Source organism: Hemicordylus capensis, chromosome 3 (assembly GCF_027244095.1).
Source record: "Hemicordylus capensis ecotype Gifberg chromosome 3, rHemCap1.1.pri, whole genome shotgun sequence".
Lineage (NCBI taxonomy): Eukaryota > Metazoa > Chordata > Lepidosauria > Squamata > Cordylidae > Hemicordylus > Hemicordylus capensis.
Window position 1 is genome coordinate 8,946,028 of NC_069659.1, and position 24,378 is coordinate 8,970,405.

The 24,378-nt window shown below is 46.7% G+C and overlaps 1 protein-coding gene across 1 annotated transcript in view; it reads right to left on the minus strand.

Moving 5' to 3' along the window:
* The window catches only part of LOC128349594 (retinal guanylyl cyclase 2-like), a 74,965-nt gene extending 51,729 nt beyond the window's left edge, over positions 1-23,236 (minus strand). Inside the window, exons 1-7 of the mRNA XM_053306159.1 lie at positions 22,594-23,236; positions 20,088-20,389; positions 16,711-17,071; positions 7,060-7,144; positions 2,105-2,201; positions 1,339-1,470; positions 504-587 (exon numbers count right to left, since the gene is read on the minus strand). Coding sequence (XP_053162134.1) covers positions 504-587; positions 1,339-1,470; positions 2,105-2,201; positions 7,060-7,144; positions 16,711-17,071; positions 20,088-20,389; positions 22,594-23,236 — 1,704 coding nt within the window. The remainder of the gene's footprint in view (positions 1-503; positions 588-1,338; positions 1,471-2,104; positions 2,202-7,059; positions 7,145-16,710; positions 17,072-20,087; positions 20,390-22,593) is intronic.
* Between the last annotated feature and the right edge of the window lie 1,142 nt (positions 23,237-24,378).

A 24,378-nucleotide genomic window follows, 5' to 3' on the forward strand; every position in this document is an offset into this window, starting at 1 on the left:
TATTGTGTGTGTACCAGGCTAATATATGAAGGATGTATGTGAGTATATATGAGTATTACGTGTGAGTAGTATAAATGGGGAGAATGTGTGAAAATGACAGAAAAGAATGGGCACAATATGGGAAGGAGAGCTGGTCTTGTGGTAGCAAGCATGAATGTCCCCTTTGCTAAGCAGGATCTACCCAGGTTTGCATTTGAATGGGAGACTGCTTGTATGAGCACCTCTTAGGAGATGGGGCCACTCTGGGAATAGCACCTGCAGGCTTGCATGTAGAAGGTACCAAGTTACCACCCTGGCATCTGCAAGATAAACCTGAGAGAGACTCCTGCTTGCAACATTGGAGAAGCTGCTGCCAGTCTGGGAAGACAATACTGAGCTAGATAGACCAAGTGTCTGACTCAGTATAAGGCAGCTTCCTATGTCTCTATGTTTCTAAGTATCAGACAAGAAAAGAACCTGCAGATGAGCTGCATGTGAGTCTCCACTTGTTCAGTATGAATTACCTTGCTTAGCAAGGAGGCGGTGTTGTGCTGCCTCAGGTCTCTAGATACTCCAGGCTCCAGTTTCTTCAACCACACCCAGTCTCCCTGCTCATGAAACACATAGGGGAACAATTAAGAAAAGCCACCGGCCAGTTCTAGAGCAAAACCAAATGTTGCAGAAAATCAGTGCTGTGAAATTAAAGAATCAGTATTAGGCTTGAGACCAAAACGTTTTGGCTCTGGGGGCCGTTTCGGTGTTTCGGCGCCGGCGGGGGTGATACTTTAAGGACAGGGGAGGGTGTACTCATCCCTCCCACCGCATTTCCCCCGCCGGTGTCTGTTATTTTTAAGCCCCTCAGGGTGGCAGCGTTCCTCCCTGCTGCCCTGTTTCCCTCGTCGGCCGGAAGTGGCCAGAAGTAGCAACCGCGTGTGCTCCTGTCACGTGCATGTCTGTGCATGGCAGACAGGCGCGCACACAATGGGTGCATGCGCGGTCGCTACTTCCGGCCATTTCCGGCCAATGAGGGAAACGGGGCCGCAGGGAGGAATGCTGCCGCCCTGAGGGGCTTAAAAATAACGGACACCGGCGGGGGAAATGCAGCGGGAGGGGTAAGTACACCCTCCTCAGCCCTTAAAGTACCACCACCACCCCCGCCGGTGCCGAACAACATTTGGGCATATCCCTAATCAGTATTCAACTTTTGTGAACTTTAACATGATGTTAACAAGATGTTAAACATGAACTTTGTAACCCGCAGAATTCTCCATTTGTTCATAACAGGAGCAAGTTATTGTTTAGAGGGAGGATCAGGTCCAGGACGTGATACACAGTGGCCACATTTTGTTAGGTTCCCACCTCATACACAGCTACATTTGAGGTTTCATAGGTCACAGACGTGCTTTTCACCGACGAGGAGTGAGTGGCTGATCTCAGGCTTCGGCCTTCTGAGTTGCTCTTGGAATCACTCAGGTTATCCAGAGTCAGCCTCTGTAAAGGCAAATAAAACTGGAAGTTAGCCAATGGATTCTGCTTATCTCTGAATAAGAGAGCTGGGTAGAAAAAGGAAAAATGGATGTTGCACCAGCGGATACTTGGAGGTGACTGCCATTTTTTATAGCTGCTGGCCAGGGGCGTGGCTAGGGAAGAGGGGGCCCGTGTTTATCCCTCTCTCTGGTGCCCCCCCCCAAGTGAGGGAGATAATGAAGAAAATAGTGACGGGTGGAGCTGGAGGGCCCTCAGGAGCTGGGGGCCCGTGTTCTTTGAACCCTTTTGCTCAATTATAGCTACACCCCTGCTGATGGCCAGGTAGGGTGGATTGGCCCCTTCCCTTCCCATCCTTGGGAAAGGCTCTTTTGTTTAAAGGGACCTTGCCCAATTTTTGAAGCACTGGCTCCAGTAGTACTGGGGGACTCCTGCATCCTGCCTGGGCTGGTGGACCTTGAGGGACTCCTTCAAGTCAGGGGATGAAGGCAGAGTCAGGTCCTTGTATTTGTGGTGAAACTTCTCAGAAGTTCTTAAAACTTCTCAGAAGTTCTGCCTGAGGAAGAGCTTCCCAAATTTGCTTCATATTTAGTGACCGTGTCAACTGCAGCCAGGTTCTGATGCTCATACTCATACCTACCATTCTGCTGAGTTTGCTGTTTACAAACGTGAGGTCATCAAGAGTCAGCAGTAACTTCTTCGAGCCTTTGACTACTTGGCGATAGAAGGTGCTGTGCCTGGAAAGGAGTCAGAAAAGGGAAATTGTCTTCTGCAGCTACATAACGTCCCCCCAGCCACGAGAAACCCCAGGAAAAGTGCTAAAGGGTTTAGTTGGGGTTTCCCACTGCTTGAGGGAGTGGTGTGTGTATATCAACATGCTGATCGAGTATTCTTAAAGTTATCCCTCCGCTTCCTCCAAGAAGCTCAGGACTTCCAACAGGTGTCTCTACTAAACTTTTATCCCCACAATAACCCTGTGAGATACTGACTGGCCAAGGATCACCCAGTGAGATTTGTGGTTTAGCAGGGACTTGATATGCTTGATTGTTCCAAGTCTTCCATTTCAGAAGATGGAGCTCAAGAGTTCAGAGCAAGGGTCCTCCAATTTAGCCCCTCCAGGGCGCTTTCCAGATTAGCTGCTCAACAGCAGCAAAATGCTTCTGTTCAAGAAAATCACATTTGAAATGTAAACAGCAGGGGGAGCAGTCTCGCGGAAACTAAAAAAACCCCAAACCAGCAACCTTTTTACGCCAGATACACAATATCATAGCACTATATTGCAGCGATTAAATTCGAAACAAGGCATCAGAAATGTGAACGGCACCCTGCTGTCAGCGTAGGAACTGTGGTGACACAACACAGGAAGTGTGGAAGCATATTTATTTATTTATGTATTTATGTATTTATTTATTTGATTTCTATATAGCCCTTCCAAAAATGGCTCAGGGTGGTTTACACAGAGAAATAAGAAATAAATAAGATAAATAAAATGGTTCCCTGTCCCCAAAGGGCTCACAATCTAAAAAGAAACATAAGATAGACACCAGCAACACTGGTGTCACTGGAGGTACTGTGCTGGGGGTGGAAATGGCCAGTGACTCTCCCCTGCTAAATCAAGAGAATTACCACGTTAAAAGGTGCCTCTTTGCCAAGTTAGCACTTCCGAGATCCACTGTGACCCCTTTGCAGGGTGTACTCTGGAAAGCGCCCTAATGTTGTTGGACTACAACTCCCATCATCCCCTGTCATTGTGGCAGGGGATGATTATAGCAGGGGATGATGGGGTTTCTTGTCCAGCATCTGGCGGGGGGGGCACACTGGAGAACTCCTGTATCAGAGCTAGCTCACAGCCCCCCCCCCCCTTCCCCTAAGGTTAAACTCCTGATTAAGAAAACTTGTTTCAGGCCAATTGCTGGGTGGCCTTCAATTACTTCATCTTTTTCAATTACTTCGCCAATTACCTAACTTCATCTTTGTGGAAAGAAGGGCATCCAGCTAGAGCTGAAGGCACCTGAGCTAGCAGCAAGGATCCACTCAGCAGGGGGGGACCTCTGAACATGGGATCCCAAAGACCTTTGCACAGCCTTCGTCCTCTTGGTGCAGATGGACGGCTGGCAAATAAACCTCCCATTCCTTGGAAGGCGAGTCTGTGGCTCTCACGGCATCTGGTCTCCATCGTATTGATTCTGGAACCAGGTCTCTGCTGCTGGCTGGACCACCCTCACGCTGGACTCACACACGTCACCGGGCCAAGAAGCAGCAGCTGCAACAACAGCCGCAGCAGAACTTCTCGCACACCCTGGATCTTGGGGTGATTTTTTAATTTAATGCAAGCATCACTGGGGATGGCTGGATGAGAAGGGAGAACATCTGTCTGAATCAATAATGCACCAAATGTGTGCCAGGGCCATGAGGGAACTGCCAGAGTGCTCTGAGAAGTTAATTAATCAAATATTTCAAGGATCCTATGAGCCCAGGGGACCTATCCAGAGAGGACGGAGTTCAACACACATACGATCTGTGTACAGCACATACACATTCAGCAGAATGATCCAGTCTCAGAATGACCTGGTGGTGTCTCTGCATGCAGCTTTGCTCTGAGCCTGCATGAGTCACTGCTCTAAGTTTTACCAGTCACCAGGCACGCCCAGATCAGCGATTGATGCTGAAATGCAGGAAGTGGGATCCTTTTTAGGGCTGACTGCTCCAACAGAGTTTATGAGGTAGGTAAGATCCAATACGGATTCTTTTTGTAGGGCAACTCATGCAGATAGGGTAGGCTGGAAAGCTTCTGAACTGCACAGAACTCTTCTTCAGGCAGAAATGAAGAAGCTTCCTGTGGGATGTGAAAGATTACAACAGTTCCCCATCAACAAAGAAGCTTCCACAAATTTCTGGACTACTTTGGGTTTGATGTAAATGGTTATAATGTGACTGACAGATCTCCTTTGTTCACATCAGCATTGTTAATGCAGTATCTATCTATCTATCTGAGGTTAAGTTGGAAATCAATAAACTCTTGTCACCATCTGAATTATCAGAGGATTCTGAACACCTGGCCTGTAATAATTGCTGTTTGCTTAACACTTAGTTAGCACAATTTGCTTCCTCAGTCATTGTGTAGTCATTAAACAATTAGACCTCCCAGTAACTCTCCCTTTGAGAGTGGAAGGCTAGACCACTGGTAAAATGTGGAGCGGATTCTTGGCCATTACTGGGTTGAAACAAGGAACGCAAGCCAGCCAAACTAAGGCTGGGTAGACTACCTGCATGAAATCCTCGACATTGCACAAAGTTTGGAGTGCTGAATCTTACAGGAACATGTGGGTCACTAGCCAAATCTGAGAAGCTTCCTCTTGCTAGGGGATATGCCGAACTGGGTCAATTTGAACCGGGTTCAATTGGATACAGCCTAGTTCTGCTGTTTCCAACTCGAACCACACTGGCCTGAAAAAGAGGCAGCCAGTCCGAGTTTGAACCGGACCAGGCCTGGTCTGATACGAACTGGTTCGAATCGAAGCAAAGGGGAATCCTGGTTTTCAAAGGGCTCTAAGGGTGGTCGTGAGAGGGCACCTTAGTGGTGCAGTGCTGCTGGCAGTGGCGCGGCGGTGGCAGCTTCTCTAAACCTTGTCAGCACTCTCCCCCAGCCGCGTCACACACACAGTGGGCCGGCGACAGCCTGGTTCCATCCTCCACACACGAACAGAGGCTGGAACCGAGCTGCTAATGGCCCTCCATGTGGACGTGGTGCTGCTGGGGGAGTTTAGAGGAGCTGTCCCAGCACCGCTGCCACCACTGATGGTAAGATGCCCTCTCACCACCCCCCTGGCCACCCTTAGGACCCTTTTAAAAGCAGGATTCCCCTTTGCTTATAAAGGGGAATCTTGCATTTCCATTCAGTTCAGCCCCTTTCAACTGAATAGACCAGACCACCGGCAACCAGACCAAAACCGGTTCCATGCACACCCCTACCTCTTTGTCACACACTTCTGAAAGGAAATGTGCCTCCATACAAGGGGTGGTCCAAGGCACTGTACTGCCTGAAGTAGGGCTATCATATGGCAGTAGTGGCTTGTCCTAGCAAGCCAGGGGGCGCCAAAGGAGGTGCAGCTGCCTCTGCTTCCTGGCAGAAGCTTGGCTGGCTCCTCTATCTCCCGCCCCATTCTAAAAGTGCACTTCCTGCAGGCTGGCCGTTCATCAGGTACAGCTGTGTCAGGGGCGTAGCCAGCCCACCGGCGGCCTGTGTGCGGCTGCAGCGGGCACCCTGATAGCCCCGCCCACCACGTCTGACATCAGACACAGGGGATAGCCACGCCCCCGTGCCTGACATCAGACACGGGGGGCGTGGTCTGGCTCCTGAACGGAGCCTTGAGGCTCCGTTCGGGAGTTGAAGTTTAACTGATGAAGGGGCCGCGTGGCCCCTTCGGCAGTTAAACTAAGTTCGCAGCGCAGCCTGGGAGCGGCTCTTCCCAGCAAAGAGCCGCTCCTGGGCTGTGTTGCAAACGCAGCACCAGTCTTAGCTCCTGAAGGGACCGGGCGGTCCCTTCAGGAGCTAGTTAGGCTGGCGCTGCATTCCCAGCATGCAGCCAGGAGCGACTCTTCCCTGCCTTTGCAGGGAAGAGCCGCTCCTGGCTGGCACTGCAAATGCAGCGCCAGCCTTAGTTTAGCTCCCGAAGGGGCTGCACGGCCCCCGAACAGGAGCTAAACTACCACCCCCACGTCTGACGTCAGATGCGGGGGGCGTTTCAGGTCCGCTCTCACAGCCCCTGATTAGTCACCGCCCCAGGTTCTTTGAACCCATTGGCCCAATGGTGGCTCCGCCCCTGAGCTGTGTGATTCACAAATGGTCAGCATGCAGGCAGCGTGGCTATCAGGCAGGGCAGGAGAGAAAAGAACAACCCAAATTGCTTCCTTTAATGCCCCCCTGCCTCATACATTCATTCACATCAAAATATTTACATGTATACACCAGGATGCACCATACAACACAATGAGCCTTTTCTCACAACCATATGGAGGTGGGCTGGAGAGAAGGCATGCTCCTACCTCACACTTCCCAGATGACTAGTGCCGGGAAGCTCATGCACCCACACAAACACTGCAGTGGCGTTCTCCATAGCAGACATCGGGAGCTGGGGCTTCCAGCTATCCCACAATGCATTGTATAATGCAGCAGCATCTATAATGCATCTCTCCTCTCCCTGGCCCCGCAAGCCACAGGATTCTATGGTAAACATGGCCACCAGCTGCCTGGTAGTATTTTAAAACAGCATGTGCAGATGACCAAAAAGAAAAAAATGAAAAGGTAGGTCGGGTTCTGTTGTCATCCTGCCTCACTTTTACCCCGGGTAGCAGATGTGGGCTACCCAGGTTCGGAGCTGCTGGGTTGAGAGGACTCCCAGAACCTACCCAGGAATCTATGATTGCCAGAACAGGCTCAAATAGGGTGCGAGCCATTGGGAGTTCCAGTCACAGAACTTTCACGTCTACTTTGGACGTCACGTCAGTGGACACTCTTGGCAGGGACGTTCCAACCATTCAGCGAAACTGAGTCCTTCCAAACTAGGAAAAGAGAATAAATGAGCAAGCTCTGACCTGATAAGGTATGCAAGGCACATGCCAAAGAGCAGCAGGAAGAGTGGAGGCAGCAACACCAGGGCTACAATGGGCGGCTCCAGACCTAAGTGAGAGACAGGGTCAAACGGCGGAAATGGTTAAGGCCTGTGCTAGAACCAAGAGCAGCATCAGGAAAGCACCAGTTTCAAGCCACATTTCAACAGTTTGACATTGCTGAAGCTAAATATAACAAGTCTGAAGCAAGTGGAGGGAACCCTGCAGGAAAGGGACTGTGCCCTCTGATTTGGTTCATGTTTTATTCGATTTTAAATATAATTGTAAAATTAATTTGTTTGTGATTGTTGATTTTTAAACTATGGATGATGATTTAATGCCACCATTCTAACAATTTCTCGGTTAGTTAATATATACTGCATGTTCCCCACCAGGGCTGTCCTTAGGGCAGGGCAAGCAGGGCGACCGCCCCGGGCCCCACTCTTTTAACCCCCATTAAAATTTACTGGAAGGGGGTCCTGCACTGGCTGATTTGCCCCAGGCCACGCACCCTTCCAGGGCTCTCTAAGGACGGCCCTGATCCCAACTGTACATTAAGATTATCAAGAGAGGTCCATCTCCATACGCTGCCAGCCCGTCTGGTGGTGACTTGGGAGCAGACCTTCTCTGTAGTTGTTCCTGGGCTGTGGAATGTACTCCCTATAGACATTCATGGTTTAACATCATTATCAGCCTTCAGAATACCACTGGTAACACCCTCGATTTGGTCTTTTGCTCAAATCTGAATGGTTTTCTCCTAGAGTGTCTCAATTGTCATGGGCGGGCCATCATCTGGTTATGATTGGTCTCATGGCCACAGTCCACCTCTTCAGGGGTGCAGGACCTATTAGGCTGTTGGATCCTATAGAATTCCAAGAGGTCTTGGAGAGTTTTAGGGTTGGTTCAGCCGGTGATTCTGTTGATGCCCTGGTGGAGACCTGGAACAGGAAGCTTGCCAGGGCAGTAGACACTATCGCCCCTAACCTTCTTCTCCAGTCTGCTTTGAGACTAGCTGCATGGTATACTTAACAGCTCTGGGAGCTGAAGCGTCAAGGGAGAAGACTAGAGCATAAGTGGAGGGAGACTTGACTTGAATCCATTAAGACACTACACAAAGCCCATTTTAAGGTTTATTCTGTGGCAATACGTGCAGAGAAGAAGCAATTCTATTCTGCACATATTGCATCTGCAAGTTCGCATCCAGGAGAAATGTTCAGAGTTGTGAAGAGATTGACTAAGGTTTCCCTCTTTCCATATGACGTAGATCTGGATTTTTCATTATCTCGCTGTGATGCTTTTAACAACAACCCTCCAACAAGCCGTCATGCACAAAGTGGGTGTGGCCTTGAACTCCGGAGAGCCTGAGCAAGTTATCCCCTGTCATCTCAGGCAGTGCTTGCTGCTTGAAAGCATCTATTTCCCTTTCTCCCCCTCGCTGGGCTGTCGATTGATTGATTGATTAAGTGCTGTCAAGTTGGTGTTGACTCTTAGCGACCACATAGATAGATTATGAACACATAGACAGATACCTAGAGAGCCCATGTGGTGTAGTGGTTAGAGTGCTGGACTAGGACCAGGGAGAACCGAGTTCAAATCCCCATTCAGCCATGAGACTAGCTGGGTGACTCTGGGCCAGTCACTTCTCTCTCAGCCTAACCTACTCCACAGGGTTGTTGTGAGGAGAAACTCAAGTATGTAGTACACCGCTCCTTGGAGAAACAGCGGGATAGAAATTGTAAATAAATAAATAAATAAATAAATTCTCTCCAGGATGATCTGTCTTCAACTTGGCCTTTAAAGTCTCAGTGGTGCATTCACTGTTGTCGTAATCGAGTCCATCCACCTTGCTGCTGGTTGTCCTTCTCTTTCCTTCAACTTTCCCCAGGATTATGGACTTCTAGAGGGAGCTGGGTCTTCGCATAATGTGTCCAAAGTATGATAGTTTGAGCCTGGTCATTTGTGCCTCGAGTGAAAATTCTGGATTGATCTGTTGTAGAATCCATTTGTTAGTTTTCCTGGCTGTCCATGGTCTCTTCAAAAGTCTTTTCCAGCACCAAGTTATAAGCATCAATACTTTTTCTGTCTTGCTTCTTCAGAGTCCAGCTTTTGCATCCAATGAGTGTCACAGGGAAAACCATTGTCCGAACGATTCTAATCTGTATAGGTATGGACACATCACGGCATCTAAATATCCTTTCCAAGGCCTTCATTGCAACCCTACCAAGTGCTAGTCTGAGGCGTATTTCTTGACTGATGGATCCTTTACCATTGATGGTTGATCCTAAAAGGCAGAAGCTATCCACCACTATAAAAATGGCAGAAACTATCCACCACTATAGGAATACGCCCCCTATAAAAATTCATGGTTTAACATCTTTACCAGCCTTCAAAGGAGCCCTTAAGACGCAATTTTAGTCAGGCATTCAAACATTTTTGAATGTTTTAAATTCTTAATTGCTGTAATTTTTGAATGTTTTAATTTTTTTAAATTCTTGTTTTAATAGCTGGATTTGTTTCTTTTTATTTTTGTGAACCGCCTGAAGCCTTTGAAGTCAGGCATTATAACAAACAAATAGAGCCCTCAATACACATTTTTAAAGCCTGACTTTTAGTAATCTTTGTATGTTTTATATTGTTTTAAACTGCTGTTTAAACAGTTTGTTTTATTTTGTCTTTATTATGTTTATTTTTGTCACTGTGAACTGCCTAGAGCCTTCGGAGTCAGGCAGTATATAAATTAAATTATCTATCTATCTATCTATCTATTATTATTGATGATGATGATGATGATGATAAATTATTATGAAACAATAAAATCAAAAACAATTGGAGAAAATAACTAAATACAAGGACCTTCAGATTGAAATTGAGCAGCTCTGGAAAAAGAAAACAATAGTGGTGCCAATAGTTGTTGGTGTCCTTGGTGCAGTACCAAAAGAACTTGAACATCATCTTGACACCTTGGGCATCGAGAAGATTACAACCTATCAGCTACAGAAGGCCACACTACTCAGGACAGCATGAATACTCTGATGCTATCTTTAATTTTTCTTTAGTTATCCTAGACCCTTGGAAAGGGCCCAATAATTAAAGTTTCAAATCCAGTCAATAACATCTGGTAGACTATGTGTAAATAGCATTATAATATAATCCACAATACTTAACCTGCTACCACTCCAATATGTATATTCCGCAGGATGATCAGTTACCATGGTGCTATTTAGTATACATACATCAAAACAATTTGCAAATTGCTGTAGACACACACCTGAAAAATTGCAGATTTGGTCCTTAGCAAGATGATTTAATACAGTTGTGAACCACTTTCATTGGTTATAGACAGTGTAAGAATATGCTCAGAGAGAGAGGGGTGCCAATCTTGGTTCATTATATAAACGATGGTTAAAATAAACAGTGGTTCAACATGATATCTTTGTTGGGGTTTTTTTTGCCTACTCCGTTCTGTGTCCTGGGTGCGTATTTAGAGTTAGGTCAACCACAATGGCAGGAACAGTGCGGGCGGGGTGGCAATTTGAGGGTTAGAACATCGGTGAGCACCCTTGGATATGTAAAAGGGGTGATTGGTTAATCGCTCCTTTGTAGCCTGTGCGGCACGGGGAGAATGATTGCCATGAACCCTGCTTCAGGACTTCTCTAACCTTGGGCTGTGCGGTGCGGGGTGGACGAATGCCTAGAAGTATCCAGACCCTCTCTTACAGAAGGGGGGGTTGGCTTTGAAGGAATTGGGTGGGATGTACCTGCCCATTCCCGAGCCAGGGTGTGTCCCCCCCAGTAGGGTGCTGGGTAGGATTTCAGAGTTCTGACCTGCTTCTATTGGCCCGCACTGTTCTTTAAGGGTGATTAATCACCTGGTGTTCCAGTCTGCCATGCTGTGTGTAATAGTTAACAAAGTTGTGGCCCTTTTCCTCTATACTGAGTCTACGTTTTCTTGAGCTGGGGTCTGGGGATAATGTTTTATTTTTGTTTTAAAATGTTTTAAATTGTTAGCTGTTGTTTTATTGTTTTAATTTGTTTTAGCTTTTTACTGTTTTATAAGTTGTTTTAATTGTGAACCGCCCTGAGCCATTTTGGAAGGGCGGTATATAAATCAAATAAATAAATAAATAAATAAATAATATCTCTGAACTCAATCACTGGCCTTGTTTACACAGTCATTTGAATCTAGGTTTAATGTGGGTTACCAGCACTGAAGTGATTGTGTGAACATATGCCAAGATGGGAATCCTGGGCCATAAACCACAACACTTCAATGTTGACAAACCACATTAAACCTCAATTCAGTGTGAACAAGTTTCCGGGATCATACTTCTGTTCCATTTAGCCTAGTATTGTCTACTCTGAGTTGCAAAGTTCTCTGTCCTACCATCACCAGCTCTCAGGAACTTTTTAACTGCCGATGCCAAGAAAGCTGAACCTGGGGTTTTCTGCATTCAAGGCTTGAACTTTCCCACTGAGCTACATACAGTCCCTCCCCATATATTGTCAATGTTAATAAGAGGCTAACATGCCCCAGCAAAGATAAATGCCCTCAAGGTATTAATTCTTGCAGAGAGCTGAGCAGGACTTCCAGAAAGCAGAATCCGCTTCCCTCCCACTGGAGGATTCTTGGCTGCCAACTCCCTCCCTCCCTCCCTCCCTCCCCACAACTCAAATTATATTAAGTGATCTTTTTTCTCCCCAGCTTGCTGAGATAAGCTCTGAGTCCCAGGGGCATTTCTAATTGGCAGATGCTGGCATTAATACAAAGGACTAAGCCAACAGCCCTGCAGCTTTAACCCTTTCAGTGCATCTAATAATAAAATACACATTTGCCTTCCCCCCCACCCCCGCCATAAGTGGAAAAGAGAATAGAGGCATTATGACTCCACCAGGAGCAGAGCTTTTTCCTGCCAGCCCCATGGAACGCCCTCTCTTGAAAGCTTCTGTATTGCTAAGGCAAAGTGTGCCGTCAAGTCGATTTTGACTCCTGGCGCCCAGAGCCCTGTGGTTGTCTTTGGTAGAATAGAGGAAGGGTTTACCATTGCCTCCTCCCACACAGTGTGAGATGATGCCTTTCTGCATCTTCCTATATCGCTGCTGCCCAATATAGGTGCTTCCCATAGTCTGAGAAACATACCAGCAGGGATTCGAACCGGCAACCTTCCACTTGTTAGTCAAGCAGTTCCCCACTGCGCCACTTAAGGTGACCTGTATTGCTAGGTGCCTCTTAAGTGGGTCCCAATAAAAGTACTACCCTACTTTATTTTATTTGTTCTTATTGTTAATTTTATATATTGATATGAAACCCTCCCCCGCTCCCCCGGTCTTCCTGGCTATTCTGCCATTCTGTTGTACCCCTTATTTTAACGGATACAACAGAATGCTGTAACTGACTGTTATAATTTCTTGTCCGTTATAATTTCTCGGCTAACCATTTCATTCTTGAAGCTTTTCTCTATGTGTGTCAAAGGGAAAAGAGCAAAACGACTATATCAGTAGCAACCACAGAAAAAGAAAACCGCGCCAAAAATGCTAGACACTGAACATACTTGCAGGCTTATGAAGGCCCTAAACTGTAGGGGTGTGCACGAAACGATTTTTTGTGATTCGATTTGTACCCAAATCGAAAACTCCCATTTCGATTTGTGTCCGAATCTGACCCATCCGAATCAGCCCAGATTTGATTGGGATCCAAATTTATCCAAATCCAAATCCAAATCGATTTGGATTGGAAAAATGGGTCGTGGGGTCAAAAGAGTGGGGTGGGGTGGTAGTGCCTAATGGGTGGAGGCTACCACCCCAATTTCAAAAAAAAAAAAATGGGCAAAGGGTTGATTTAAATTTTTTTTTGAAGTTTATGTGTCTTTAAGATTTTATTTTATTTTTTGCTAGTAGCAGTAGCAAATGAGAGTAGATTCATGGTTTCTCATTGAAAATCTCATATGCAACCAGAGAATCTATACTCAGAACACTTCCAAAACAACAGAACCCAGTACACCATGGGTTATCAAGCCATGGGGGTGGTTGGCACCCTATGTTCACTATGCCACCACTCTCTCTGGGCCAACCAAGTGCCCCACATGTGCAATTCTGGGGCTGCTGAAACCTCCATTCTTTACTATGGGGGAAAAGAGTAAACTTCACTTCAAAAATCAAATAATATTGAGCCCTTTGCCCAATCACTCTGAAACCTAGGTGGTAGCAGGCACCCATTGGGGCACTACCACCCAACCCACTCTTCCCCCTCCAAAATAATATCAACATCACACATCTACAACACCCGCAGAGCTTTGCACAGAACACGTTTTGGTCACGCACATTCACATCCCCCCCAGAAATGCAATTTATCCACACACAAGAGTGTGAAACAACAACTAACAACAAACACCACACATAAATTTTTAAATTCAGTTGCTGCAACCCCAAAGCCCATGCTCCACTGCTGCAACCCCAAAGCCCCGCGCTCCCCTGCTGCCACCCCAGACCCTGCGCTGCGCTCCCCAGCCCCAGACCCCGCGCTCCCCTGCTGGCCAATCTGCAGGCTGGAAGGGCTGGAAACTCAAACAGATGTCAAAACTCAAAATGGAGACTGGAGGAGAAAGATCTTTTGTGATTGCAAAATGGAGTTCCCAAACAGCCGAAACAACAAAACGTTTTGTATCCGAAACAGGGACGTTTTGTTTTGGCTACAAAATTTTCTGTTTTAAGCATTGGGTGTTTTGTTTTGGCTACAAAACAGCCGAAACGGCCTGTTTTGTGCACAAAATGTTTTGTATCCGAAACGAAACGCACATCCCTACTAAACTGCGATGAAAGTCCCAGAGTCCCAGATATCTTGTTAGTTATCTTTATCTATTAGCCTTGGCCATAAACGTAGAAATAATGAGCTTTTAATTCTGCAACTTTGTACTTATGATATATGTATTACTATATTCTTCTTATTCGAGACACCTGGCATATATATATATTCTATATAGCATTTTAGCATAATTGTACTCTTGCCTCTGTCCCCTCCTTGCTCAAAGTTCCCATTTTAAAAGTCTGATCAAGATTGCATGGCCAAAGAGACAGAAAGTGAAAGTTTTATTCTGTGAAATTGTTAATTGTTTTTCTTCTGTTTTATATTTGTTGTATTTTGGATTATGTACAGCAGGAATTCTCAGCGTTGGGTCCCCAGATGCTTTTGGACTTCAACTCCCATAATCCCCAGTCCCAGTGGCCTTTGGTTGGGGATTATGGGAGTTGAATTCCAAAAACATCTGGGGACCCAATGTTGAGAATCTCTGATGTACAGCAAGGTGCTGGAGAAGCCTTTTGAGGATACCATGGACAGCCAGGAAAACACACACATGGAACCTAGAAAACAAGCACATGGAACCTAGAACAAATCAATCCAGAATTTTCACTCGAGGCACAAATGACCAGGCTCAAACTATCATACTTTGGACACATTATGCAAAGACCCAGCTCCCTTGAGAAGTCCATAATGCTGGGAGAAATTGAAGGAACGAGAAGAAGAGGACAGCCAGCAGCAAGGTGGATGGACTCGATTATGACAGCAATGAATGCACCACTGAGAGACCTTAAAGGCCAAGTTGAAGGCAGATCATCCTGGAGAGAATCTCTCTATATGGTCACTAGAGTCGACACCGACTTGACGGCACTTAATCAATCAATCACAGTGCCTAGAGGTACATATATCAGGCAGTATATAAATATGATAAATGGATGGACGGACGGATGGATGGATGGAAGGATGGATGGATAGATGGATGGGTGGGTGGGTGGATGGATGATATGGTCCCCACAAGTAGTTCTAGACAAAGTCCTCACTGTCGCATTCTGCAGCACCTGCAGTTCAGATTGTGGATTTTTGTAAAGAGGTATCCCTCCCAATGAGGCAAAGATGGCAGCTCCTTGAAAATGATGGCTCTTTCACATTTAGCAAAAGGAGATCAACTGCTTCTGTTCAGCCCAGCATAACATCCCTCCAATGTCTGTGGCTGGTAGCTGTCTTAAGCGTTCCATGTTAGATTTTGAGCTCTCTGTAGACAGGGGACTATTTCCTCATTCCTCTTGCTACCTAAACCACCATGAGATTTTTTGCTGTTGAAAAGCAGTGCACAAATACTTTGAACCATCATCATAATGACAAGACACGATAATGCAGATGTAGTGCAACGTGGCCAAAGAAAAATGTTTCCAGTGTCAAAGACAGATTAAAAAATCATGCTGTGTGTTGGTTAGGTATGGTGTTTGAATGACAAGCCACCATTTGCAGCAAAACAAAATCAGAAACTGCCGTTTGGAGTGCATTTGCAAATCATGGTTTGCAGTTACTCCAGTGTGGTGTGGTATGTGAAATGGCAAACCAAGTGCTTCACCTCCAGAGGCCACAACACCCAGTGACTGGAGTATTGAACAGACAGAAAACAAAAGCAAACAAACATTCAAAATCATAGTGGCCTGGTTCAGATGTAACACAGAACTGCGGGTCCAATGGAGCTGTGGTTCTGCCCCCCTCCGCCACTCTTCCATCCATGTTCAGCCTTTGGGGAGAGGTGGGGGAGCTTGCTATGTGAGCTTTCCTCTTTCCTGAAGGACACCCCTCATAGCCAATAGCAACCAGAGCGAGGGAGGAGTTTCCTCCCTCAACAGATGGGTGATTCTGCAGTGCTAGTGTACGAATGTAATGCTGACACAGGCAAACTGGGGGTGGAAGCCACGAACGTTAAAGAAAATGGAAGGTGACAAATGGAGTTTGGGGAGGGAAACCGCAGGTCCATTTCCCCCTTTAACAGTAGTTCCCCAGGTTTAGACGTTCAGTTAATGAAACCAGAGGTGAAGGGACCTCTGGTTTCATATTACATCTGAACCCAGTCAGTCTGTCAGTTTTGTATTTTGAAACTCAAACCACAGGTTACACCCTGTAACTATAGGATGCAGCCTTTCCCCCTCAGTAATGCACCAGGAAAAGGATGCAACATAATGATGTTGCTTTCTTACCTGGTGCATTCTAGGGTGAGAAGATGGAGGACAAGGCAATGTTATGAATCTCTGTGGCTGCCTTTTGGGCAGCTGATTTCTTTAGAGAACACTCATTCTTCAGTAAAGGTAAGTCCTTCCATCCCTCCACCAGATGCATCAGGCCGATACCCATGTATGGGTTCGATGCAATCCAGGGTGCCCCCAATATCTGGTGCATGATTCGATCATTACTGGGATCGTGTTACATAGGAACATAGGAAGCTGCTATATACTGAGTCAGACCATTGGTCTATCTAGCTCAGTATTGTCTTCACAAACTGGCAGCAACTTCTACAAGGTTGCAGGCAAGAATCTCCCTCAGATCTATCCTGGAGAAGCCAAGGAGGGAACTTGGAACCTAGATGCTTTTTCCAGAGTGGCTCCATCTCCTAAGAGGAATATCTTACAGTGCTCACACTTTGAGTCTCCCATTCATATGCAACCAGGGCCGACCCTGTTTAGCTCAGGGGACAAGATATGCTTGCTACCACAAGACCAGCTCTCCTCTCAACAGCTTGGTCCCAGTCCTGATAACGAGCTCTGTGCACAGCCCTAGTGCTCTGCACTATTGTAGGCATTATATAGAAACAGACTAGCAACATACATTACCTCTAATGCAGATAACATCTGGATCGAACCAACAGCTGGAATCCGTTGGGGGTGGGCCTCTTCCAGGAAAGTGTATGGCTCTGCCAATGGAGTTTACCAAGCCAGAGGATGGAGCCAGCAAATAGGTGGGGAAGAGGTGGCTCCCTTTGCCATTCGTGTCCAGAATCACATATTTGGCCAAGAGTCTCCCTTTGCTGTCTGCCTGAATCCTGAAGCTGAATCCAGCAAAGTCCAGGTTGCCAATGTGTTCCTTCAAGGTGATCCCTGAGAGCTCAGACATTCCATGCTGGCGACGTGCCTTGCTTAAGACTTTTGCAACCAGGTAAATTGCATCGTAGATTGTGCCAAAGAGTGGAGAGACCTGAGAAAGAGACAGAGTTTTTACAACTCCCTAGCCAAAGCCAGGGTTTGCCACAGAAACCAAATGCTGCAAATATCAAAACTGGGGCACATGTCTCCAGTTTGGAACCACGGCGTTCAACTTTCTCCCCCACCTTCCCCCATAACATACCTGTCCGGTCCTCGTGCTAACTCCCAACAGGCTGGGGCATTTGCCTGGCTGAGCAGCAAAGGAGACAGTGAGCCCAACTCTGGGCAGGTGGTGGCACACCCATCTATGGAAGCCGGGGAGGGTGAGGAAACCAGGCGCCCATGGGTTGGAGCCCTCTGATGGGCTATTGCCCGGCTACAATAGGGGGGAAGAAAGGCCCCATCCCTCCTGGTGTGATGATGCAGTGAAGCCCTGGAGAACAGCCAATGCAGTGGCTGTCAGCGGGGGTGACAGCAGCACTGCTCAAAAGGCAGGGGCGGAACCAAGAGGGGAAGCTGTTGATTGCTCCTACTTCAGGGAGCTAAGCAAGGGGGCCTGGGCCAGTGATGAGCAGGCTAGTAGAGACAGAGGGTGGTGGCCCATGTGAGCTCCCAGTGAGGAGCAGGAGCAGGGCATTCCCTCTCTCTGGCAGGTGGAGGAGGAACAGGCTGCCTGAAACCCCCTTCCCGCCCTTCTGAGGCCTTGGCAGTTCAACTTCAGCTGGGGAGAGACACCACAATACCAAAGTACATGCATAATTTCAAACACTAAATAGTGAACAAAAAAAATAAACTGTTATTCCTATAAACATATAGGCCTGGTTCACACGATCATCAAAACAAGGATACAAGCTGGGCTACCCACATTTTAATGTCTGTGTGAACTCACAAAAATCTCTCCAGCCCAGGTTGCTCAAAACAGGGTAGCCCAGCTTTTGTACCCTGCTCTTAACCAAGGTAGGAGGAGGGGTGAGCTTTCCTACCTTGTTTTTCTGGTCATGTGAACCTACTTACTTTTTCTATCCAGCTACCAGGATCCAATAGAAAGCTGTGGCTGCTAATGAGCCACTCTGCAAAGCCCACTCTATGATTTCATATCTGCAGCCGCTTCAGCAGGGCTGAGTCTGCCTCCTGTTCCTTTGCAGCCAATCCAAAGGCAGCTGCTGATATAATGGGGCTTTCCCATCTACTGAGTGCAAGCCATGCTGGGAAGGCATAAAGGCCTCAGAGAACTATCAGCTCCCAATTTCAGCAATGGACACCAGGTCAGACTTGCTTGTGCATTTCCTGGCCCAAATGGAGGTTAGGCACATAGGAACATAGGAAGCTGCCATATATGGAGTCAGACCATTGGTCCATCTAACTCAGTATTGTCTACACAGACTGGCAGCGGCTTCTCCAAGGTTGCAGGCAGGAATCTCTCTCAGCCCAATCTTGGAGATGCTGCCAGGCAGGGAACTTGGAACCTTCTGTTCTTCCCAGAGAGGCTCCATCCCCTAAGGGGAATATCTGACAGTGCTCACACATCAAGTCTCCCATTTATATGCAACCATGGCAGGCCCTGCTTAACTAAGAGGAGAAATAAATGTCTGCTGCTACTGGGGTAAGAGCTCTCTCTCACCCTCCAACCCACCCCCAAATTGTGTGAACAGGCATATAAAATGATTCAATAATAGATTGTTATTCAAAACATTATTACTTCTTTATTATTACAAAACATTAAAACTTATTACTACATAGTATCTAAGTAATACTTATATCAGTTCTATTACAACTCTGTTCTTAAAGTCAGATGCCATGAGTACATAGTTTACATTTACAGTGCATTCAGCATTCTGAAGATGTGAAAAATGAAGATTTCCATGCGCAAAATCCAGATTTCATGGCAGGGCCCAATTCTGGTAGAACGGGGCTGGTCATTGAACCCCAAAATTTAGCCTTCATGTCTGACTCATGTCAGGAGAAGAGAGCTGGTCTTGTGGTAGCAAGCATGACTTGACCCCTTAGCTAAGCAAGGTCCACCCTGGTTGCATATGAATGGGAGACTAGAAGTGTGAGCACTGGAAGATATTCCCCTCAGGGGATGGAGCCGCTCTGGGAGGAGCATCTAGGTTCCAAGTTCCCTCCCTGGCAGTATCTCCAAGATAGGTCTGAGAGAGATTCCTGTCTGCAACCTTGGAGAAGCCACTGCCAGTCTGTGAAGACAATACTGAGCTAGATAGACCAATGGTCTGACTCAGTATTGTCATAAATCCATTAGCTCGGTTAACCCAACAGGATTTACAACCCCCTTCAGCACTCCCCATTGAGTTAACGGAAAGCGGCAGCGAAACTGCACGAAGGAAAAATAAAAGGCTCACAAAGAAAAACAGTAAATGGATTAAGTCCCCTGAACTGAACTAGGTAACCTCCCCCCCCCACCAACAATAACTGAGTAATAAGTGAAAAGAAAACACAGAGCAAGGAATAAAAATAGCGAAGGACACCAGAAGCAAGGAATTAACGGAACAAAGCAGGAAAGCATAAACAAAGCAAACTGGAACGCGGACAAAGTTTTGGAATTCAGATAGCACACTGTCTGCGGCCCATGAAAGATGCAAACAGCATCTGAGCAATTGAGAGACTGCTAAATATATATGGCTCAAGAGAACCAACAGCCAATCAGGCTTCCCTGAGTCAGCACTTCGGCTTCCTCTCTAGTGATCTCCTGCACCTGCATGACTTCCACTGAGCCTCTCTCTTGAGCCGTCTTCTCAAGACAGGTGAAATCCCAGCCTCCTCCTCATCAGAAATCATGTCTGGCAGCTGTTGCAAATCCTCAGCTCCAGAGTCTGGTCTCCCTGCCAAATCCTGTTGCTGTGCCTCTGAGCTCTCACTAACAGGCAAATCCTCCCGTTCCGGCTCTGACTCTTCTGAGTCAGAAGTCTGAGCCATGACAAGTATATAGCAGCTTCCTATGTTCCTATAACTCGGTATTTCCTGCTGGACAGCTAATTTGCTACCCAAAGTGCAACTTGAATTTCAAAGATTAGAACTGGATATGTACTTCTACTCTTGGTTGTACTGACCTGTTGTGGTTCCAGATCCATTGTTATTTCACCCTTCTGTTTAGCTGCTTTGAATGCTTCGTAAAATGTTTTCTCTCCAGATTGTAGCGTGATGGTCAACACTGCATCATAAGCCTCCCGGAATGTGCTATCATTTTCAAGAATGAAGTAGGAATGGTTTTGGTATGGAAGACTGTAGAACAGAGTATCGTACGGCACAAAGACATATCTCCCATCTGCCAGCCCCAGTTCCTGTGCTTTGGTTAGCAAGATGGCCTGATCTTCTCCTCCAATGAGAGCAGAATGCATACACAGAATAACAACTGAAATACATAAATCAAAGAGTTAATTTTTTAATCAGGCTGATCATCTTTCCCTAGTGTTTTTTTTAAATCAAGCTGATCATCTATTTCCAAAAGAACTTAAAAAGTTGTTGTTGTTGTTGTTATTGAAGCATGAGAGCCAGCGTGGTGTAGTGGTTAGAGTGCTGGACTAGGACCGGGGAGACCCAAGTTCAAATCCCCGTTCAGCCATGATACTAGCTGGGTGACTCTGGGCCAGTCACTTCTCTCTCAGCCTAACCTACTTCACAGGGTTGTTGTGAGGAGAAACCTAAGTATGTAGTACACCGCTCTGGGCTCCTTGGAGGAAGAGCGGGATATAAATGTAAAAATAAATAAAATAAATAAATAAAATAAAATAAATGGAGCACCTGCAGGCAAGAGGGCAGCAACAGAGAAGGCCTGTCCCTGTGTGGCCACCAGGAGAGCTGGTGGCAACCACAGACAGACTTCTCTGGATGATCTCAACGGGTGAGAGGGCTCATGGTGAAGAAGACGTTCTCTTTAGACATTCTTTTTTATTAGACAGGAATTCGGGAGCAGAGTGCAAGGCAGAGTGAACCAAAGGAACCATAAAGCAAAGGAACCAGGGAAATCCACTCATCCCTCCTTAACTAAAAGGCTTTTCTAAGGTGGGTCAAGTCTGCTTAGGAAGACTGGTCTTTAGTAAGACAGATCCTGATCTCTAGTCATCACTCGTATACTGTAATGCACAAAGCACCTTACCATGCTGATTGCAGAAAATAAGACATCGTTCTCAGACGAAGCATGATCTCTCAACACAGTTTACATTCTGCATCTTCAAAGGTTGGGGGGAAATCCAAAGGCCTCTGCCTAGTACTTTTACACTGTGCTTTTTGATGGCAAAAGACTCCACAATGTGAAGAGGCTTTTGCACCAGTTTGAAGCGAGAGCCTGACTCAAGCTTTCACACTCTCTCAGAGGCTTATATCTTCATTCTCAGTGGGATCTCAGGGGTTGTTCAGATGGCCAGCAGGGGTCTCACATGTGCCATCTGCTGGCTCTTGCTTTTAACTAACAACTCACTCCTTTTTGTGAGTACTTTTCTGGTGAATGAGGGAAAGGGTAGGTTATTCAAGGAAAGCAAGAGCTGGCCAGCAGGTGGCGCTGCAGAAATTGTGTGAGGTCCCTGCAGCCCATCTGGCCAACCCATCAGATGCTGTTGGGAAGGAAGACACAAACCTTTGGGAACATGTATAGGCTGAGTTAGCTCTTGTTTCCAGCTTGAGTGCAGGCTCTTCATAGCACAGTTTTTTGCCACCTGGAAAGATTCCAGATAAGGTACATACAACTGCTTACATAAATATTTGTACTACAAATATCTGTAGTTTTTGACAGAAGGACAGCCCGCACTGTCACTCAGGCCAGAGCCGAGGGAGGAGCTTCCTGCCTCAACTCTGGTTGCAGGGCTAGCAGCCTACAGAGCCAAATTCGGATGTACCACAGGCTGCTGGGAACCTCAGGCTGGGGCGATGAAACTGAATTCAACCAGAGGGTTCAGATTGGAGTCCCAGTTGGAGGCCTATTCAACTGCGGTTCCGCGTCATGTGCAAAGACAGACAGACAGACCTCCAAGGCTATGAAATGAAATGGAAGCAGAAACGGAAGCAGAAACGACTTGACCAGTGTTCTCTCTAATTTTTGTTTTTCATCTGTGTGCGACAGTGTTCCCTCTAACAGGGATTCCCAGGTGTTGGTGACTACAACTCCCAGAATCCCCAGCTGCAATGGCTTTTGCTTGGGGATTATGGGAGTTGCAGTCCTCAACATCTAGGAATCCCTGATAGAGGGAACACTGGTATGAGGAACGAGTTTTGTTCTGGGCAGCAGTACCAAGGCAGTGTGCGCGCATGTGCATTCACAGTGCGGCTTTCCTGATTCAACCTGAGCAGGATCTAAAATTAACTGAGAGGCCATCAAAAAACTTCTGAGCGTGCGCACGTGTGCATGCCTTAGAGGGAACAGTGTTTGGCCAGTGTTTTCTGTAACAGGGACTCCAGAAGTTGCTGACTACAGCTCCCAGCATCCTCCACTGCAATGGCATTTGGTTGGGGATCATGGGAGTTGTAATCATCAGCATCTGGTGAATCCCTGCTACAGGGAACACTGCTTTTGACCACCGCCTCTTTCTCCACTGGTCCCAGGATCACTTTCACCACACATACCTTTAATGTTAGCAGCGGCTTGGATCTCTGCCCAAGTCCCTTCGGCGCTTCCCTCTCCGTTCCCTGTTGATGTAACAACACTTACAGGTAGGCCCTGGCTTCTTAGCGCAATGGCCAGCTTATTGGCGGTGTCCACCCAAAGGTCCTCTTTGGAAGAAATGATGGCAACATGAGCCCAGTTAAAATATTTCAGCACGGCAAAGAGGATGCTGGCCAAAGAGGGCGATGTTCTTATAAAAGTAGGATGGTAATTGGGATTGTCCAGTTCGTGGCTCACACACGTCCATGAGATGAGGGCTTTACTCCAGCTTCTAGCTAGCAGGGAGGCTGTTTCACAGTAGCCGGGGTTCAGAGGCCCCATGAATACCGATGCATGTTTTTCATAGGTGATGAATCGACCCAAGGCTTTACAGGTCTGGCAGTCTTCCTCCAGCAACGTATAATCCAGTTGATGGGGGAAATTAATGGAAGGATCATTCTTTATTCGCTCCATAGCTAACTTGGCAGCCGCTTGGGGAAATGCCTTGGAAAAATAAGGATCACAGGCCCACGGGCCTACCAGACCCACTTTGAAGATGTTGCAGGATACTGGAAGAGGAGGCATTAGCATCCCAAGAAATAACCACCATAGCCCAGCAAGCATCCTGTAAGGCACACAAATGGCAAAGAGGTCCAGCCTTCTACACCTGGATCTCTTGAGATGAAGGTAGCTAAAACAGAGTAGGAGAAGAGCCATTGTCTCATTGTGGATTGGTACCAAGTGAAAGTGTTTAAGGTGGCAGGATCTGCCACGAGGAAAAGCCAATTACAGATGTTATGGTTAGGTTCATTCAGGACAGACAGATTACATCTGTCTGTCCATAAAGTTAAACCATTACAGACAGATTACATATGTCTGTCCATAAAGCTAAACCATTACTACTACTATGACTATTTGATGACTACTACTACGATGAATATTTATATAATGCAATTCAACCAAAGTTGGAAGAGGAGAACTGGTCTTGTGGTGGTAGCAAGCATGAATTGTCCCCTTAAGCTAAGCAGGATCCACCCTGGTTGCATATGAAAGGGAGACTAGAAGTGTGAGCACTGTAAGATATTCCCCTGAGGGGTTGGAGCCGCTCTGGGATGAGCATCTAGGTTCCAAGTTCCCTCCCTGGTAGCATCTCCAAGATAGGACTGAGAGAGACTCCTGCCTGCAACCATGGAGAAGCCACTGCCAGTCTGGTAGACAATACTGAGCTAGATGGACCTATGGTCTGACTCAGTATATGGCAGCTTCCTATGTTCTTAAAGTTCTCAGAGAGGTACCTATAGAAACGAACATATAGAAAAGAAGAATCAAAGATATTTAAGAATACATTATAGTTCTTTTTGTTCACCTCTAAAAAGGTATTGCAGGTAATATAAGGACATTAGAAGATACTTCCTGAATCAGGAAAAAACTATCTAGTCCATCACTCTGTTTTCCACAGTGGCACACCAGATGGCCTGGGAAGCCCACATCAGGAGAAAGAGGTATGCCCCCTCTCCTGCCATTGTTCCCATGCATCTGGGAATCTGAGCCATCCTGCCTCTGAGCCTGGAGGTAGCCTAGACCCATCAAGACTAGTAGGCATTAGTAGACCTGTCCGCCATGAATTTGTCAAAGCTGCTTTGGAAGCCATCTAAGCTGGTGGCATCACCACATTTTGTGGCAGCCAGTTCCATAAACCAGAAGTTCTGGAACTTGGACCCCCCAAAGTTGTTGGCCTATAACTCCACTCTTGTGGCTTGAGATGA